Below are 20,818 nucleotides of genomic sequence, written 5' to 3'. Positions count from 1 at the left end.
GCTTTTTATAGTGCAGTTGTCTGCAGAAGTAGCTGTTTACCTTTCAAACACTGTGAAATACCTGCTGGAAAGATTAGATTCTTCTGGGGGCAGAAAACCAATTGTCTCATATCACTGCTGCTGCAGGTTTCTAGAAGAAGGGAACATTGAAGGGGCTGAAATGCAAAAGCAGAGGATCGAGCAGCTGCAGCGAGAACGACGGAAGGTGCTAGAAGAAAACAATCTAGAGCATCAGCCTAGATTTTTCAGGTACTAGATAGCAAAATAATTAGCATATTCTATCATTTGTTGAAATTCTTATTATAGATCTGATTCTAAATTGCCATGTGACAGGCTCCAGTTTTTTCCAGAGCTTCCCTATATACTTTGGGTTTGTACTTTGGTGATGTAGAATACTCCTAACTTGGTTAAAACTCACAGTTATGCATTAGTTTTTTATTAGTGCATCCCTGATTTTTTTTTTTTTGCCTTGATGGCAATTGATATTTGGTCTACATTTTAATTTGCCTGACTGAAGGTGAATGTAGCACCTTTGATTCTTTGAAGCAAGCTGAAGTAGCTGGATTTAGCTCAATTACCTCTACTGAAGTTCTGCTGAATTCAGTAGGATTGCCTGGTGTGGAAGTGTGCAGAGTTGGAGCCTTTTGCTTCCAGGGCTATTTTTTAACATGTTTCCCCTTCCTCATAAGAATGAGGATTTGAATCCTTACCATGAGGATTTGAAAGCTGAGATTTATCCTATAGATTTAAATGGTGGAATAAAGAATTTAATTATTATGTAGCAAAAGTATTAGAGCAGATAGGAGTTAATGCATTTGGCTCTTCAACTGTGAAGGTCTCTGGTGAACATGAGATTGAGATGCCTCTCCATGGCCCAGTGCAGACACACCCATTCAGCTCTCCAAGCTGTACTGCCTTGTTTGCAGGCTGCAATGAGCTGCACTGCTCCAGGTTCATAGGCTGGATTTGGTATTTGTGCATGATGCTACACTGCATCACACAGCATATGGATGGAAAATATAAGCTCACATTTGTTTAATCTTTGATAGGAAATCCAGTGATGACTCCTGGGTGAGCAATGGAACCTACATGGACCTTAGGAAAGAACCTGGTTTTTCCAAACTGGACAATCCTGTCCTCTGGTGAAAGAGGAGCTAAGTGAAGATATTCTGTGTTGTATTCTGGGATCTGATTTAAAAGACCTATCTATAAAATATAACTATATATCTATATATACACACACACATACAGAATGTGTGTGGTGTGTGCATATGTGCAAATGTGCATATCTCCAGAATCATGCTTAATTTAGAATCTGATAATTCATTTGTTTCCTTTACTCAACAATTGCAGTGATTGTTTGAATGTATAAATATCCTAACTTCCTTTTATAAAATATTTAATAAATAGTACTGAATGTTAACAGATGGAAAAGAGAGGAGCTTTTACACTACTTTTTCAATGTGTAATAATGTCATTTCTGAGTTAAATTATGCCTTACTGAATTGCATTGGAGACAGTAGCATCAGCATCTCCTAGCTGTGCTGAGGAAGAATGCAAGCCTTCGTAACTCAAACTGTAGGTAGGCTTCCACAGTGCAATAAGTTCAGCTGTCTCTGGGCTGGTATAAATTGCTAAAACAGATTATCAGCTGGTGCTGGAATCTGACTGTGATCTTTTGCTGTCTGCAGGAAAGATTTAAGTAAGCTTTTGTTTCTATTAACTTTCTTCTTAGCTTTATGGAAGAGGTAGTTCTGAGCTTACGTCGGTGGTTCCACTGCCTTATACACAAACTGTTCCCGGTTAAATGTAGTGCTAGAAAGTCAGGAATCGCCAAAATTTTCCACTGGGAAAAACTTTCACTTCAAATTTATAGCCCCCAACAGGGCAAGAAGAGGAGATCATTTGTATATACTGCTTGAGCACTGACTAGATGAAGAAGCTCTCTCTTTTTCCAGTAAGTGAAATCTTATACAGAGCACGAAATCCTGTGCTTCCATAGCTTCATTTGTTTTTATTCACTTAAAAATTGCAACAGTAAGACTTTTTAAAAAGTAAGCAAACTGATTATTTTAAGCTAGAAATTTTTTCCTAGTATTTTGATATTTTCTACCTCTTAAGAAATAACATATTTAAAATCTTATATTTAAAAAATTGCCATCTGCCTTATGGAGAAGTGTATGGAGTCTTTGATCTTCCTCTGTTTGTTTGTTAAGTTCAGATAGATATTTAAACGTCTTGCACTAAATCAATTGCATACCTTTCCTGTAATTTTATACATATGGTTCAATTTGTGAAGCTACTAAACCATAGGTCAGAAATTTAACAGGAAGCAAATGTAGCAAAAGCCTCACTTTTGAATGAAGAGTATAGAGACGGGCAGTATTTTTTGGTTTTTCCATCAAATCACAATGCCATAGTCATTAACAGACTAATTTGCATTCCCACATATCTGCAACCCAAGCCTGATCCATGGTTCTTCAAATCTGCTCGGTGTGTCTGCAGCTCTCTGGCAGCAATGCAGTTTTCTATGCGATAGATGTGCATCCTGTCACCACACCCTTTTCTTTTGTTTTCTTTACCTGCCACTGTAAAGACACAAAACAAACCCAAATGCTGGCATGTTAAATTGGCTTATGGCTGGAGCAACAGGACATGGTATGGATAAAGTAGACTCCTAGGAGGACAGACTAATAGCTTAGAAAAGCTTGCACTTTACTGCAGTTGTGCTGCATTGTTCTAGAGAAAATCTATTATTTGTATTATATATGTATCATGAAGGAAATACTATGAAGGTTTTAAATTTTAAACAAAATCTGTGGTGTCAGATTAGATGTATATTTGAACTTTGCTTTCTATTACCTTGAAGCCTCATTGTCTCAGAGGCAGATAAATGCTTTTTCACCATTTTTCATTTTGCCCAGGATCTCTGCCTCACCATCATTTCTGTAATTTATTACCAAAGAAGTTAGCATAATTATATCTAATTAATATGTCTTTGAAAAACTTGACTACCATGCCAGCAGCTTTAAACAAGGCAAGGTTCACACTTATAGGAAGAAAAAATCTGGGCTTTGATTGCAAAGGAAGTCTTAAACTTTGGGGGCTGTTTGGCTTTTCAAGAAAAATGAGGTTCTCTTCATGCCTTGTTCCCTTCCTGTCTTTTATCCTTGTATTAACTGTCAAAACCTGGCACAGAAATGAGTTGATAATTGCAATTATCCTTGCTGTTGGTAATTACAATTTATACTAAAATTAAGGTTCATTTAAAAACAAAAGATGGCAGAGAAAATAAAAGCTTTTAAGAAAAGGAGCAAAATTTGTGGAGGCAGCACTAAGCTGTCATATTTGGCAGCTACTGTGATAGTGCCTGATCTGATTGCTGTGTTTGCATATTCTGTGTGTGGAGGTGATTCCCCCATGCAGGTATTAAACAAAACAAGTCTCATGTTTGAGACTATTTGAGTCATGATTTTTGAGAAATCAGACTGGCAGTACTAAGTCTGATTTCTCTAACACTCCAAACTTTCCAAAATACATGGGATGAACGACAAGAAGCATTGGGCTGAGCAGTGCCTTATATAAAAATGTATTCATCAAAATGTCTGTATCAAGAAAGTAAACTCCAGAGTTTTAGCACTGTCTCCATAAAAAAGTCTGAGAATAATCCAGGGCATTTCTTAAATGCATGAAGAAAAATCACTGAACAAGTAATTTCTCCTTTTGTAAATCTGTAATACACACCTCCAAACACAGTGTAACCAGTTGTGAATGATACTCTGACTCAACATTTCCAACTGCAGTATAGTTTTCCCTGCTTACTTTTGTATGAAACAATTGGGTTTAGTTGTTAAACTTCTGTTAAATGTATATTAAGAAGTGTAAGAAATTTGTCTTGATGTTAGTTCTTTGTATTTCTGCATGTAAATATATTCAACATTCACAAAGTTAATATATTCTATAAAGTTATTCTTGGTAAAATATTAAATTTTGGTAATTTTCTTCCCCAAAACTTCAGCTGTGTTAATGGGTACAAAATTTTTATATTAGCTTTCTGCAGTATAACTAAGACAACTGTTATTTTTAGTAACTGACACTGAGGGACTTTTTACCCACTATTTCTACCCTGAATGGTAAAAAAGAATGCATCAGGCAACTTAACTGCTTCCTTTCATAGACAGCTGCGTTCCCCAAGGTGTGTAGCTCAATGGGCCAGTCTTAACATTTCCTGATGACCCTTGCCTGCTGTTATAGCTCTCTTATTTCATGACTTGATAAACTTAATATGAATTTGGAGGCCAGTTTGAGAAGCACTCATGCAGCTCTGCCTTTCTGTGTGTGTCTCTTCATAAAGTAAAACCCTGACTATAAACTTCCATCAAGGTGATGGAGCAGCTCAGGCTTTTGGGTGTTGAAACCTTGCTTCATTTTTCAAGTTGTAAAGCATAGAAAGAAAAAAATTCCAGGTAAACATAGGAACAGAAAGCCACAGCTCTACTTTCAGATTTGCAGGCTTGATGCTTAGTTTCTGATTTTGTCTAAATTTGGGATTACAAAACAGCATCACTCGTTCAGGAGGCGACTCTGGGTAGTGTAAAGTGCCCTTTAGGCCAAGTGGAACAAGAATGCACCATTAATCACTGCATTCCTTTCTGGATCTCTGTTCTCTGAGATATACTTGATGTGATAGTTTGCCAGCACTGAAATACTTCTTTTAGACACTTTTTAAAATACAGATCCAGCAGTCTGTACTTAGGTTCTTTATGCAGAGCTTGGAAAGTTAGATGCCTGGAAGAAGGACAAAAACCAGCCTAAATTTTGATACAGAAACATCCTGGAGATCTGTTCTTACACCAACCAGTTTTCTTTGAAAGACTGGAAACAGGATTACTGCTTTCTTTTAAAATCTGGCCTCCAAAGGACATAATAGTTGCAAACACATTCACCTGTATTACCTGGCAGCTTAGTGTTGAGTCCAGATCATGATACAAAAAGAACACCAATTCACGGGACCAGAAATTAGGGCCCAACCAGGGATGGCTTTCACATTCCACAACGGTCCAGTGCTGGTCTCAAAACAAACAACCCCCCCAAAAACCCAACTTAACAAAGACCTCATCTCTTTCCACGCCCCTCACTTTCCCTCAGCTGTTTACTGTCCTGCTCAGGTTTTCTTTGTGGTCTGTTATTCAGTGTCCCATTTTTCTCTTTATTAAAAAAACCTGATGAATAGGAAAACAGTCCATAGCAACAAATGATAAATCATACCTCGAGGCTGTAGTTAAATTTTTTCCCCATAAATTCCTTCTGTATCTTTTCTTTGACTGTGAATAAGAGTTTCTTACTCCCTGGAGTCAGACTGGCTAAGGGTAGTATGCTATCAAAATATGCAGCTATATCTGCTCAGCAGATCCTACTTACAAACTTCCTTGCATCTGCTTTTGTGTAAATCTCCTGTGCTGTCTCTCCAAATGACCAGCAGGAAACTTGCAGCATATCTTGCTTTGTTCAGTATGGCTTCTTTTTTGTGAACAACTCATGCAGAGGGGGCAAGCTGAAGAGGAGTGAAAAACTTGGCCCATGGTGCATTTTAATAGAGGGAAGGATGACATCCAACTTGTCCACATATCTGAATACATCTTGCAAGGGCTAGAATGAGATGGTGCTATTCAAAGGAGTGACATTAAAATGACAGGGTTTTTTGGTTGAGTGTGTTTTCATTCCTGAATTATTCCTACAATAAATAAAATTCACAGTGTTCAATAACTCATCCTTTCTATTTTCTAACTACTGGTGGGTACAACTTACTCCAGCAGCTGTGGCCTCATATGAACTGCACATTATCTGGCTTACCTTTTGAAACTTAGTAAATGCTGTAATCTACCACCAAATGTATTACTGTACTGCTCAGTTCTTAGCTACTGCTCTTGCTGCAGCTTTTTGAAAGCAATAAGAGAAATTTTCTGCATAAGTAGTTGCCATATGTTAAAGAATTATTTTAAATGGTTCATTTTTTTAAATATAAATTGTGGATTTGGTGTTTTTAATGTGTAAAACAAAACTGTATTAAAGCTTATGAGAATGTTTGGGATGCTGATCCATAAGAGGTGATGATGTCCACCAGCTCCACATGTTGGAGATGGTTGTCATCCCTGAGAATCTGAAAGTCTTTGTGTTAACAGTATTTTCCTAGTTCCAGTATTGGAAAACCATCCCACATGTATGAGGTATTACATAAGCAAAGCTGCTAAATGCTGAATTTGTTGTTTGTTCTGAATAGGGCATTAGTGATTTCAGAATGAGGAAAGGTCTCTTATGTATTAGAATTATTGCTGACTTTCAGGTATTTGAGAAGTCTCTCTGTAGTCAGGACCATCCCTGTTTTCTGCTTCACTCCAAATATTTGTAATAACATTGGAGTACCTTGATGCACAACTTGATTTATTATTTTTGTCTCTGTAACCAATTTATTTGGATGTTAATAAATCATACTTGCAAAAGGTCACAGAGCACCCTGACTTTTTCCCAGGGGGTGTAATCATCTTTCTTCAAAGGCTGTTAGTAGCAGCTGAAACAAATCTCACTGCTATAGTGATCTGTGCTTTTTACACTTTGCAAAATGGCAAGTAGGAAAGAGCTTCCATCTGCTAGAACCCTTATTTATCACTCCAACAATCTGTCTGGAAGTTGTGCAATGTTCCAGTTGTACTGCTCGGCACAGCTCTGCTGCACAGCTAATGTGCCAGACACTGGGGCAGGAAAAGGGGTAAGCTGATGAAATCCATTTACAGCTGAAAGTTTATTCTTAAAAGCAGTTTTTAGCATACAGATGTGCAGCATGAATATTATGCTTTCTTATGAGTGTAGAAACCACAAACTAAATGTTTTCCATAAAACAACTTTTAAAAACAAGGAAACATGGTATTTACTGGGTAAAATAAATAACTGGAAAGAAAGGATATAAATGTGGTGGTTTTTCCCTTAGAGATGGTGATTCCAGACAGCTCTGCCAATCAGACCTCAACAATGTCTCACAGTCCTACCATATGTGGGTCAGTGTAACTCCTGACCAACATGAAATTCCTGACTGCAGTTCTGCAGCACTTTGCAGCCTCAGTGTCTACAAAGATTTGGTGGGAGGGAGCATGGAGCATTCAGAAAGAGCTGGAAAAACTGGATCTATATATTTGTTACTATGCAAAATATCCTCAACTGTGGTACGTGGCAGAATCAAGATAGAGGCCAAAAACAAAACAGTCTTTACAGTGGGCCAGAATCAGCTCCTGGTTTTTTTGAAATCCAGCCATTTTGGTTCTATTGGATTAAGAACTTTGGAACTTTCTCATTGTGTCAGAGGGAATTGCTTCATTGCTGATTTATTTCACAGAGATCTGATACTATTTAATTGGTATCTGAAATAACTAGCATTTAGTTCAAGTTGCTGGGAAAGTTCTGGCTTATAGAAGCAGTAGTACTTTTCTCTTAATTGTAAAAGGGAGAAGAAGGTTGCAAGAGATGCTCATTATTGGTGCCCCACTCATGAGCACCCAGGGCAGCAGGAATTTCTCTTGCAGAGAAATGGATATGGAGTGAATTTCTCATGACTGCCCCTCAAGCTAACACCATGCCAAGTGCCCGCAGTGTGGTCAGTGCTGCCCAGACAAAACAGGCTGTTCTCATCTACAAAAGTGAAAGATAAACTTGGCGAGTGTAGAACTTGCATCCAATTTGTGTTTAAGATCAGCTGTCTTTTTGTTTACAGTAATCTCTATTTTAAAGTCATTTTGCTTACTGCAAAATGATTCAAACCTTCATGGGGTGAGGAAAAACACTGACAGCTGAGCAAAGCTTGCTCTACATAGTAACCAACACATCTTGGTTTTTTGTTGTTTTTTTTATGGTCTATAAATTCTATATTATATATAGAATATATAATTATATGTTCCTTATATTGCTTTCATGTTGCAAATGTTGCTCTCTTTGCTTGGTTTATTGATTTTTAATTTAGACTTCTCTGTTTCATGCATAAGAATTTGTAGGGTTACTGTTTTTAAATGGGGTTAAAAGCTGGCCAGAATTGAAATTCTGATGTATACTTATGAATTTGTATCTTTGCTTACCCTGTACCAAGGGAAATATTTGAAATTACTTTGTGCAAACTCTCATTTGGGGTAAATTAACACTGCTCTACTGAGCTGAATGTAACTGAGGCCTGAGTTAACTGAGAATTTGTCTCTGTGGGCTCACTGATGTAAGTTTTTACAGGCTCTTGAAACAGTAATAAATTCCTGGAACACAAGATGTTGTGTATGAACATCCACTGATGTTTCTGACTGTAATTTCAGACTCCAGGAATTATTGTCTTCCTCTAAATATTAGGTACTACTTATCCTTGAGGATTTTGTGTGCTGATGTTTCACATGCTATTCTAGTAAAACCAGCTGTTAAAATTCAAAAGTACTTTTTTTTCTTTGCTTGCTTAACATTGTTTGTCTTTATTAAAACTTCTTGATAAAAATTGTTTTCCAAAATTAAAAATTCCTTACTTTTCAGCTTGTGTCAAAAAAAAAAAAAAAAAAAAAGAAATGTTGCAGTAAGGCAACTTTGAATTACTGCAGTACATGCCTTGAAAAATCCTCTCCTCCTTAGATTTTTATGAGGATATGTCTGCAATGCCTAGATTGCTGCCTAAGGCAAGGAAGATTATGTAGATTTATCAATAGATGAGAACCTGTCTAACAGCTGAAAGAGATTTACAGTTTTGTTTACTGCAAGGTTTGTTGCAATTTTGGCAACTGACAGACTGAAGATGAAGTCAAGAGGTCATCCTACTTGTTTGCTACTTGCACTTCAGTCGATGAAGCAAACCCTGTAAAGGCAACTAGAGCTATATAGGTTTTTTGGGTGGAAAAATCAATTTTTCTTATAAGGTTTAAAAATAGTGCACCAAATTACAAAGTTCTTTGGTGGGAAGAATCTTTTACTAAGGACTTTGCCTAAGAGAGCTTTGCAAATAGGTCAGTTAGGGCAAGCTTGACTTTTTCTGAGTTCTCTAGTTACTAAAGGATGGTGAGCCTAGCCCTTCCTAAGCATGTTTTCTTTCATTTTGGAGACAGAGTAAAGCTTCAGTTGAAGGTGATTCAGGGTAGAGAACTCCAGGATATTATATTCTCACCATTTGTGAATATAAGGAACTGAAAAAGAGCATGTTCCACATCACAGGGGGAAAAAAAAAGCCCTATTAGGAGCTCCACTGTACTTTATATAGGTGTAAAGCTTCCTAAAGCTGATGGTCATGTGAATGCTTTGGTCTTGATAGCAACATGAACTGGTTGTTTGGCATGATGGGAGAAAGGAATGAGAGGAAAGATTATATGCTGAAATATGATTCTCAGTATTGAAGTGTGCAGTCATGAGGTCCTAGGAAAAAGGAGTAGCTACACCTCATGCTCTTCCAGTACCGGTTGCTCACTGTTTTCTTTCCTGATAATGCTTCCTCTCAGGACACAGCTGGTCTTCCTTCTCTTTTAGAAACTATACTGCTCACACTGTGGTATGTTGGCATTGGTGAGGCTGGACAGTAACTTAAATAAACCTCATCTCAGACTGAGCAACCGGTTCTGCAGGAGAAGCACAATCCTATCCCCCAGCTGCCAAGAGTAGTCTCTGGCAGCAGGAAAGCCATCCACCCAAGGGTACTTGCATCATCTGTTACAGATGCCATTTACCCAAATCAGTGCACCATTCAGATACACAAGGGCAGTACAAGCAGCAAGGACACCAGTTTTAGTTCTGTGATGAAGCAAATAAATTACATTTTTAATTGTTAAAGAAGAGGCCAGCACTTCATTCCATACATGAGGTTCTGCATGTGGAACTGCAGTGTAACAAATAGTGTCAACAACCTGGAGTTGTGTGACTCTGTCCCGGGCCACCATCAGTATAAATCTGCAGGACAATGACAGCTCTTTACTTCCCACTCTGTTCTGAAGGATAGCTGCACCCTTTTTACAGAATCAGTCAGGTTGGAAGGGACCACATTTGATCATCTGGTCCAAGCTCCCTGCTCAAGCAGAGTCATCCTAGAGCACACGGCACCCAGACAGTTCTTGAGTGTCTCCAGCAAGAGACACTCCACATTCCCTCTGGGCAAGTGGTTCCAGTGTGGGGTCACTCACACAATAAAGAAGTTCTTGCTCATGTTCAGGTGGAATTTCCTGTACAGCAGTTTCTGTCCATCACCTCTTATCCTAGTGCTCAGCACCCCTGAGAACAGTCTGGCTACATCCTCTTGGCACCCTCCCTTCAGACACTGACAGACACTGGTGAGGTTCCCTCTCAGTCATCTCCTCTCGAGGCTGAAGAGATCCAGCTCCCACAGCCTTTCCTTGAAACAGAGATGCTCCAGTCCCTTAATGATCTTTGTAGCCCTCTGCTGGACCTGCTCCAGGAGCTCCATGTCTCTCTTGTACTGAGAAGCCCAGATTAGGACACGCTTTTTATATCTACCAATCCGTTTTGACCCAAAGCACCCTCTTTATGGTACCTGCTGTCCTTTTGGGCAACACTGTGGCATAATATTAAAAGAGATCCCATGAAATTACCAGCCCACACACTTTTTAGCTGCTTGCCAGCCCTTGCTCTTTGTTTCAAAAAGAACTGTGCTCCTTTTCCATCCTGTTCTCTTTTGTGGGAAAAACCCAGGTATGTTCTTACCCACTGTTCTTAGTACTGTCTGTAGGACATTGAAAAGCAAACACTTCACGTGCTGAAATTAGGAGGAGTGATAGCCAGCTGAAGAATGAAGTGACTTTAAGAAGAAACATGAGGCCTTCCCAATGGGACTGAACTGTCACCCTGTGGGAAAAGGGATGGGGTTTTAACTTCTGTCCACCTCTGCAGTGTGTGTTTGTACAGCAGAAAGATACAGACAGCTCCTGGCAGCTCCTGCTGCAGGGCCCCTGGGAAGCTGCAGGAGTCCTGACTCACTTGTAAGAGCAATGCAGCCTCACGACTCCCCAGGACCCTCTGTAGCCACTGACTTCTTTGCTGTTTGTGGTCTTCTCCTCAATGTATCTGCCACTTTATGGGCCATGGCTTGCTTCAAAGATTGCTAAACAAAATTGTCAATTTCTATCTTTGTGGGCACTTAAAATTACTTTTAATTTTTTTTTTTCTTTTTTGTTCTGGAGAAACCCCTTTCAGATTGTCCTGGAACAGGAATTTCTGCTGTTGTTCCTGCAAGAGAGACTGAGCTGACAACAGGTAATGAGAAGGGGGATTATGGAGTTGCAAAACAACTAGAAAACAAGCAGACACAAAAACCAAAAGGGAGAGAGAAAATTTGTTTTAAATCACAATAAAGCTATTGCTACAAATGTAGCACATGACATGCATCTGGTGTTACTCAATGAAATATTAATGTTATTAATGTTAGCTTCTGAACATTTTGCAAGGTTTGACTATGGCCATGCTCCAGTTCTGCAGCAGTGCAACACAAACACCATCCAGCTGGCTGCCCTGTGAGGGACTGCAACCACATACTGCCCATTCTTCAGAAAATTCTGCCCAAATCATTTGCTCCCACAGGTGGATAGTGAGGTTTTTTTGAGGATGCTTGTGCATACACATTCAGAGGATGCAAAAGGAATTGCACGAAGCATAACAAATCTGGAGAGCTGATCAAAAGAAAACTTACAGCCAGCTCTTCTCTCTACAGGCAGCTTCAGCCATGGGCTCTTTCCCAGGGACCTTTTAATTCCTGTTGCTTTGACAATTTTGTCCTAAATTTTTTAAGTGTTCTTTAGATATGCTTTCCTCAGTTCTTCCATTCACAGTAACTTAAGTGTTGTCTGTAAATAGCAAAATCACTAGGAACTGCCCTAATTTTAGGGTGACATTTTTACTGATCTGAAAATGTAACAGTAAAATAACTATGAGTGGAAGTACAGTTTATGGAAACAATGAATATTATGTAAGCATTTACAATTAGTTACCTAGCTGCCCACAGTAGTAGGCACTGTACAACTCTGAATGGTGCCCTGTGCTGCTGTACGGTTGGATTTCAGAGCAGTGCCAGAAACCCTGACAGAGTGCTTACAGTCTGAAAAGTGTACATGTGCAGAGATACAAAGATGAAGAATTTCATTTTTTGGAGGCATGGTGACAGGTATTCTCTGTTTGCAATGTTTTACTGAAAAACAAAATTCAAGTAATTTTTATTTAAATACAGTTTGTCATTCTGACTTTGTCGGTCCTGTTCCAACTGGCCAAGAATTAAACATGTAGAAAAGAGAAAAAAAAAAAAAATAAGAAGCTTGAGGCATGAGCTAAATTTCAGATTTTATTACTGATTACATTTTCTAGACTTTTGAAGTTTAATGTTGAAGTTTAGTGTAGTCTAATACTTTTAAAATAACTGTTTATATAGGACTTACATGAAAATTGTTTGGGGCTCCTACACAATAGTTTGATAGCCATTCTTTTTGGCTAATTTATGAGGAAGTTTTACTACTAAATAGCTTGAACAATACAGCAACCAGATGGTATTTGATAAAACATTAATGAAACCAGATGGTTTCTAATAAACTATTATGGAAGGCTTTTGAGATGTGCAAGAAATGTTATCTATTCCTAAGTTTTCATTTATCACTGTTGTAAAAGAAATAAAATTCTTTGGCTGCCATCTAATCTACAATTTAAAGTTAGAGGCACCAAGTTTGTGCAAATTAATGCAAATTGTTCTCCATATTATTGGAGACATCACAGAATCATCACATGGTTGGGCAGAACGACAGAGGGGAGCCCTGAGCCACAACCTGTGCACTACAGAAAGGCAGGTGTGGCACTACTTCCCCAACATGAGTGCTGAAGGCAGAGCTCTGACTGAGCTACAGCAAACAGGTTGTACTGAACATGTCGGTCTCCTTCTGCATCTCACCATGACATTCTCCCGTGGTCATCCCAAGGGACTAGAAGGTCCAGAAGTGAACCCTGTTTTCCTCATATTGGTCTGTAAAGGTAGCAGAGTTGAACCTGGCAATACAAGATAGCCTCCCAAGAGTGGCCAAACTCATGTCACAGCAAAATCTTCAGATGGGTAAAGATGTCACCTTCCCATTGTGAAGAGCAGAATGCACAGGAGCTCACATGAACGGGTAGGGAAGCACAGCAGAATGGATGTTCTGGCTGTTCTGAACTCACACAGCCCCTCCTGGCTCACTGCACCCTCCCACTCATCTCCCCTTCTCAGGACACGGTCCCTTGCTAAGCCTGCCACTTGCTGCTGGCACAGTGACAGGGCTGTGACAGCCGTAACAGCAGGAGAGGGAGAAAGCTGTTGTGTGCAACAGGAAATGTTTCAGAGGACACAATGGTAGAGGCAAAAAGTACAGAGCATCCCAGCAAAACAGGACATGAATTTCAATGTGGAAGAAAATGAGGCTGGTTAGTTGATTTGAAAGAAATGCAGAAACAAACAAAAACTGTTGCGCAGATCTTTTATTCTTACAAAAGGAAGTGGAGGGAAAAAAACAAATTAATTCTTTTGCTGGTGATTTGGCTTATGTTGCTGGATACCTTTTAAAAGATTTGCTACTCCAAATAGCCTTCTCTTCTAAATAGAAGCTCAAAATAGCTTCATACTTTCTTCCTACTTCCTCCACTAAGGGCAGCAGAGCCTTCTCCAGCCAGCATGAGGGTTTTATAAAGGCCTAGCATGCAGCAGCAGAGAGCTTTGGATGACCTCTGGACACCTCAATATACAGGCACAATTTTTGTGAGTGCTTTCTAGCCAGGCTGGATGCAGGCTGAAACAAAACATGGCTACAAGGTATTATTGGCCATTAGTACTGCTGTTCATGCTGTGAAAACATTTTTTAAAGTTTTTAAGATAGAGATAATTTTAAAAAGCCATTTAAGAAATTCTCCCTTGCAGCTAAATTTGGACTGACATCATAATGTCAATGGTTGAAAAAAATAAGGCCAGATTAGGCCATCATACAAAAACAATTAAATCTAATACCCAATGCATATAGGATGCAAAACCCATTTCTGTTTCTGGCAGGAACAACCATTCTGCAATGCTGACATCTTGTGGCAGCATGCTCAGTGATTTTTTGAATGTCATACCTGAGAAATTTCACACAGCCATACTCAAAAAGCATACAACTATTTTGCTGGGGTCTTTTTTCCGTTTCAGATTACTATCTTTTGTGTTCCTACTCACTTATTATGTGCATTACTCATTTTTTTAAGTTGTGGCTGTGAAGCCACCTGCCTCACTTCACTTATTTGAGAGGTAGCCAGAACTTGTCCCATACCAACAACAGTTTGTTCCAGAGGCAAAAATTTCTGATTTTCTCCCCTCTGCTCCTTCTGCAAGACAATCTTCTCAGGCAGGAGCAATGCAGAAGGATCTTCTAACACAGCAGTGATTCACTTCATGCTTCAGCTCGGGAGATGGAGTCTGTGGCTGACAGACCACGCTGAGATTGTGCATTTCTCTGATTCAACATTCTCCCTGCTGGCATCCCAGCTGGTCATGGAGCAACCATGGGCTGGGAATCTTGACTGTGCAGAGCACCTGAAGAGCATTTCCACTAAGACTGAATGCTCAAGGTGGGTGTTCAGTCCTAAATGTCTCTCATTTGCAAGCCAGTTTCTGTGTCAGACTTTGAAGACTCAAAGTTAATTGCTGCATAGCCCCAAAACTGTTTGCTAACAACCTTTGTTTCTGTTTCTTCTAGTCAATGAGGCGCACCTGAAAATTACCTTATGTCAGCTGGTGCCATTCAGATAGATTGAAATTTTCTGTTGAAGAGTTTTTCTTAAAAACATTTAAATATTCCTGGTGTGTTCCTCTATTTGGTGTGCATGCAACTGCTGGAAGTGTCCTTAAAATTACCAGCAAGTTTCACTGATTTATTTAAGTCCCACCTCCCAAGTGGATATTTCCATAGCAATGTGGCTCAGTGCAACTTCCTCCCTTATTTCTCAAAATATGCTTTAGCAGACTCTTGCATTTGAAACGGATCACACTTTGCCACTCCCTGGAAAAACACATGATAGCTTATGAAACGTGTGCTATTACTGGCCACATTATTACTGGAGCTAGCAATTCTGCAGCTCAGTGCTGATCCTAAAAAGAGATCTCCCGAGAATGTGTGGGTACTTTTCCTCAGGAAGGGGCTCTAAGAATGGAGCTTTATAAATTGCATTAGTTTATAAAATTTACACTGTCACAACAAACACAGTACTTAGTTCTGTTCTGGCTATTTGTTCAAATTTCTGTAAGCAGGTGCAACCCCAGAATGAAGATGTTTTATCATTGAATCAATAAGGATGTCACCTGGGGAAATCAGAAATGGGGTGATGGATTAAAATCTGCTGAAATTCATTGGAAGGTTTAGATGCTGCACGTAGCTAAACGGAAGAAATGGATCTACTTTACCTATGTGCATCTACTGATACCTTTCACCCAGGAGTGTTCTTTTAAAGACGTTAAGCTTTCACCTTCCCTTTGTTCCGAAGTCAGGGTGTTTGCCCTGACATGCCTTGCCATTACAGTCTGGTAATGTGACATTTGTGACTTCACCCTCAGCCTCAAATGTTTTCTGTTCAAATCACAAGGGAAGTACCTAGCCTGTGGCATGGTTTACTTGAAAAAGATAGATTTGGTATTTATTATCTTGAAAAACTTACTCTTTGGGTTTTTGCAGACTCATCTGTTTCTCACTGAATCAGTCCTTTTGCATCATAAACAACCAAGTTTTTTCTTTGTGGTGTTTTCAGATGGCTGAGATACTGCGACAGTGCTCAGTATTTCACACTGCGGTTCACCAACCTGCCCCAGGCTCCACTGACCACACTTCTCATTTTCCACAGTGCTGCCGTTCAAGGTCCCTGGACTGGAGACCTTGACTTGGGACCTCCTGTTTGGTCCACAGGAGCGGCTTCACAAGGCCCGCAGTGCCCACCAAGAGTTGCAAGCTCTCAGCCAAAATCGTGGCAGGGCTGGTGCTTCCAGTGGACTTGGCACCGGCCCCGTGCACTTTTGAGCACGGGCGACCCAAGCCGGGCTTGAGAGGCTGTGACAAAGATGTCCTTATCACTCGTGTCATAGAACATCGCTGGCACGCAATTACTTGGAGGGAAAGACACCTGCCAGTGTTATCAGGGTGCAGCCATACAAAACCGTCTGCCCCATCCCAGTGGGAATTCTCCAGCGCCACACTCACAGGGCTGCCCCACACGACACCTGCCGCGGGGGGCCTGTGCCAGGCCACCGCCCCTCGCAGAGGAACACCTGCAGCCCTTCGTTCCAACCCTCACGGCAGGACGGGCAGCGCCCGAGGGAGCTCGGGCAGATGGGCGGGATGGCGAGGGTGGCAGAAGCCGCCCCGAGGGTTCGCAGGGAGAGGGCAACGCCCCGGCCCCCGCCCGCTGCCCTGTGCTGGGCGGTGGCTCTGCGCCCCATCATGGCGGAGGCGCCCCAGGCGCGGCTCCCGCCCGCCCGCACGGCCCGGGCGCCCGGGCGGGGCCTGCGCTACCCCCGCCGCGCCGCTCCCGGCACGGAGCCCCCGCTGCTGCGGGAGCTGCTTGCTGAGCTTCACCCGCGGCCTCTCGTCTGGGGCGCGGCAGGCTCGTCACGCCCCGCGGGCGGAGTGCGCCGCATCCCCGGTAGCGGCGGCAGGGAGCGCCGGGAATGCCGTGAGTACGGGAGCGGGCTCGGGGCGGCGGTGCGGCCTGGCCCTGCCCGCCTCCCCCGGCCGCTGCTACCCCGGCCGCTGCTACTCCGCCCTTCCGCGGCGCACGAGCAGTGGCTGCGGCCTCCGCACCGCGCCCATTGTCCTGCCCGCCCCGCGGGGAGCGGAGTGGCCGCGGTGCCCGTGCGGGACTCTGAGCGGTGGCACGGCGGGGCCGTGCTCCCCTGCCCGAGCCGCTCCCAGAGAGGCGGGCGGCACGGCGCACCCCGCGCCGGGGCAGCGCGGGGCCTTCCCTCAGCCCTGGCAGCCCGCAGGACGGCGCCCGCGGCCAGGAAAGGTGCCGCATCTCTGCGGGGTGCCCGAGGCTGCGGCACCGGTATGTGGAGGCACGTGCTGCAGAGTCCTCGAAGAGCAAACAGAGGATTTCAGCCGGGGCTGAAACCTTTTGGTTGTGTTTTTAGGGGCTACATGCGTTCAAAACCTGTAATGCATTGCGTGGGCAGCCCTTCTAGGCTTTGTGTATTAGCTCTTATGGGTGCCTTTTTTTTTTTTTTTCTTTTTAATTATCTGGGGAAGAGGTGAAAAGTAGCTCTAATGTTCTTTAATAAAACATGTAAGTTGCATGTCATCACTTCCATGCTCCAGTTCCCTTCCAGTTCCCAGACTCATACTCCTTTAGGATTCCAAGGCCATTACGACTCCTACGCGTGGTTAATGCCTAACAGCTCTTCCAGCTCTAAGGCTTTAGTCTTAAAAAAGCTTCCTTTTTGGCTTTCAGATGTTGCAGTTCCTTACAACTTGGATCTTTGGTTAAATGCAAAAAAAAAAACAACGTATTTTATGTGAAAGATACAGTATTATACAGTGTGTAAGAAATACCAGGCAACTATTTGCTTTCTTTTGTACTGACAGAGGCAAACAGCAATTGCTCATAAAATGTCGCTTTGGATTTAATGTCCCACTCTACTGAGTTAGGGAGCTGTAAAGCAAAGCAGCAGGGATGAGATTTGTTTGTTTAGGTAAATACTGAAATTGGTTTAATTGTCTTCATTTGTTCTCATTCCTGCCATTTAATAATCTTCCTGTAGTCCAGGTTCAAGCTAGTTTTAGATTTTTTTGGTAGGCAAGGAAGGTACTCCTCCTAACTTTTCTCTTTCATGCCTAGCTATGAGTCTGCAAGAGTGAATTCACTCTGCTGGGCATTTCCTACCAGCTTGATACCTTCCCTTTATTTCTGTCAAACCAAGCACAGCTCTATTAAAATTGCAGAGGAAGAAACTCCCAAGGCAGAGCTTTTTTTAAGCTGGGTCTCTACTCCCTGTCCATTGGTTCAGGATGCTACTGAGCCTTGTGGCTGTGTTAACTCCCTGATGTTGTCTAGGGGCATAATTGCTCTTTGTTCTGGGAAACAGTGAAGTTAGGTATTTGGGGGCATTGTCAAGTTTGTGTTAAAGGTGCTATATCCAAATATAAACAGGAATTTGGATAGAATATTCTTGATTGCAGGTACTTCTACATCAGCAAAATATGTTCCCTGCAAAGACATTACCAGGACAGCAAAGCGTGGTCATCGTTTTGAGGCTCAAAACTGCCACATCTCTCCTGCCTGGTGAGTCTTGTTAGTCCTCAGAAGCACTCTGTCCTCTTCCCTGGATGTTCCTTTAGCTAGTCAAGAGTGGTGATGGGGAATGAAGGCAAAACACTGTGAACTGGAAGTTTTACAGACTGGTACAGTGGTTCGTCTCATGAGATTTAGTGAGTTTGTAATAATGCTAAATATTAGGACCTGGTTTTGCAATTTGTTTTATGATAGAAAATTGGTGGCCTTTTAAATTTTTTTTTTCCTGGAGACTATGCCTATGTGAGCTGGCTATGTAGTAAGGGGATCAGGGTGAGTGAGCTGTCATGTAAAGTACAAAAATGTTTGTAGAAGGTTATGCTGGGCAAAGGCAGCTAACGCAGGCAATGAGAATTTTTTTGGTGATCCCCTACATAACAAATCAGTCACTATCTGTCTGTTTGCAAAATACAAACTCCTGCAAAAGAAGTCCTGTGGATAAAGGAAACTAGTTTTGGTGTGAAGCTTTATTTGGGTTTTTTTCCTTTGCTGCTGCAGTGGATCTGCACTGCTTTATTCTGTTAAAAGTGTTCTCACTGAGATTAAAACCAGGGAGATTAAGGAGGACACATAAGAATGTAAAAAATCAGTCTGAGTTCAGTTTAAGAGAAGGTCAGAGAGCAAGAAGTCACTGGAAATATTCCAAGTGCCCACAGCTGAGGTTGTGCTGCAGGGTTTGCTGTAGCTGCAGTTACAGTGAAAGCCCCAGAAGACTCTTCAGTAAAATGCTATGCGACTTAGATACTGCTCAATTCCTTTTGATGCAGGTATTGTTGGAAAACACTTAGTATTTGTTACACAGACAAGGCTATAGATGATTCATGAGGAGGTAAATACCTCATCATGAATTGGTTAATACTGTGTGGAATATATGAAATGGGATTTGGGAAAAACTAATGAAAAGGTTAAGTTTGCTTCTGCGAAAAGGATTTTTATGCTAATACTAAAATATGGAGCCTGTGGTCCAAGCACTAATAATCAGTATTCAGGTTTTTGTTTTCTGTCAGTAATCCTGAGTGCTCACTGCAGTATCAGTTTTTGTTTGAAGTCTGTCTTGTCTTACCCTGGTCTGTGTTTGTAAATGACAAATCTAAGATCTGTGTGGAGCAAGACAGGTAATTAATCATGGAAGTGTGAATAACCAGCTGAGATGTCTTACTATCTTAGTTGAAATTTCCAGTCAGTGTCAGCTGGGGGACTTAAAGGAATGCTTCTGGATTTAAAAAAAAGCTGATTTGATTCTGGAGATATCATTAGCTCAGATAACACAAAGCTGAAAAACTAGAAAGATTCTTTAAAAATATCAAATATTAATTTATTAGAATTGTTTGTTTGGCACCTGTGAATGGTTTTTTTTACCATTTCTTCTGTGACTTCAGCCAGTCTCTCTTACTGGAAGACATTCCTTGTAAATACAGTAAAATACATTCCCAGGGATAAGGAAAACCTTACCTTATAAGAGATGTTGGTAATTTTTAATTAAAATCATTGCAAAGCAGCAGTAAGATAATATATGTAGTTGTTTAGGGGATATGAATAACAGTTGTGAATAACAGTTGCAAATAATGTATGTTCAATTTAGCTGTAGTTATGCAAATGAAAAATAGAAAATTGGAAAACATTGAAGGTAAAAGAGTTCATAAATAAAAAAATTAATTGGAACTTTCCAGGGGTGTAGTTCAGAAACAAAATTTAGTAACAAAGATGCCAGCTCACGTATTTGGTGCTTTTTATAGAACAGTTGTTATTATCCATCCATGTGTTTACTCCCTATTAAAAAAATCAAGATAATTTGTGTGAGTAATACCTAACTGCCTTACGTGGAGTAAGTTTTACAGTAGGTAATAAAAGAAGGATCCTGTGGGGAGGCAGAAATCCTCTGCCATTGCCCTAGTGCTCTCCTCATCACAGCTGGTCTCTACGGGTGCTCATTAGTAGATGCTTTTTCATAGAATTTCAGGTAAGTTGTGTAAGTTTTTCCTTCCTAACAGATTAGTAACCTGTCAATGTTCCTCTTAACTAGAATTCTATTATTAGTTATTTGCAAGAAACTAATAAAAGAATTCTTGCACTGGGACAAGTAATTGGAACTCCTTCCCAGCTCAGAGTGGAGAAGATAGGGTGAAAACACCATGGTGTTCTTTTGTTAATGCCAGTTCTGTGAAGGACCTCTTAAAAGGACAGTGTAAATATTTATACTTTCCAACTGTAGTTGTTTAAAAACAGATGTGTTCTTTCAGGCTTTAACTGATTCCCCATGATGTTTGCAAAAGCAACGAAGAATTTTGTGAGAGAAACTGACAGTGGAGGTGACCTGATCCCTGTCTCTCACTTGAATGCCTCAGACAAGCTGCAGCTTTTGAGCTTAATTACGAAGAGAAGGAAATTCTGGTGCTGGCAGAAGCCCAAGTATCATTTCTTGACAGTCACCCTGAGTGATGTGCTTACTGAAGACAAACCAATAAAACCAGGTAAAGCCATACTCGGGCAGCAC

The 20,818-nt window shown here is 41.1% G+C and overlaps 2 protein-coding genes across 9 annotated transcripts in view; both read left to right on the top strand.

The window, feature by feature from the left end:
* Positions 1-3,988, top strand: part of OSBPL3 (oxysterol binding protein like 3) — an 82,941-nt gene extending 78,953 nt beyond the window's left edge. For all 4 annotated transcript variants that reach the window (XM_059845048.1, XM_059845057.1, XM_059845040.1 and 1 more), the window contains 2 exons: positions 127-249; positions 1,050-3,988. In XM_059845048.1, the coding sequence (XP_059701031.1) occupies positions 127-249; positions 1,050-1,146 (220 nt within the window). In that variant the 3' untranslated portion in view covers positions 1,147-3,988. The remainder of the gene's footprint in view (positions 1-126; positions 250-1,049) is intronic.
* A 2,656-nt stretch (positions 3,989-6,644) lies between these two features.
* Positions 6,645-20,818, top strand: part of GSDME (gasdermin E) — a 35,663-nt gene continuing 21,489 nt past the window's right edge. Inside the window, exons 1-4 of one of the 5 annotated variants that reach the window (XM_059845120.1) lie at positions 6,645-11,265; positions 14,384-14,619; positions 18,213-18,315; positions 20,565-20,795. In XM_059845120.1, coding sequence (XP_059701103.1) covers positions 20,582-20,795 — 214 coding nt within the window. In that variant the 5' untranslated portion in view covers positions 6,645-11,265; positions 14,384-14,619; positions 18,213-18,315; positions 20,565-20,581. Of the gene's footprint in view, positions 11,266-14,383; positions 14,620-16,549; positions 16,711-16,961; positions 17,083-17,706; positions 17,726-18,212; positions 18,316-20,564; positions 20,796-20,818 lie in introns of those variants that run through there. The other 4 variants (XM_059845110.1, XM_059845101.1, XM_059845130.1 and 1 more) reach the window with 4 other exon arrangements.

This window comes from Haemorhous mexicanus, chromosome 1, assembly GCF_027477595.1.
Source record: "Haemorhous mexicanus isolate bHaeMex1 chromosome 1, bHaeMex1.pri, whole genome shotgun sequence".
Lineage (NCBI taxonomy): Eukaryota > Metazoa > Chordata > Aves > Passeriformes > Fringillidae > Haemorhous > Haemorhous mexicanus.
Note: the sequence above shows the minus strand (reverse complement) of the source record. Positions and strands in the feature narration are given on the sequence as shown.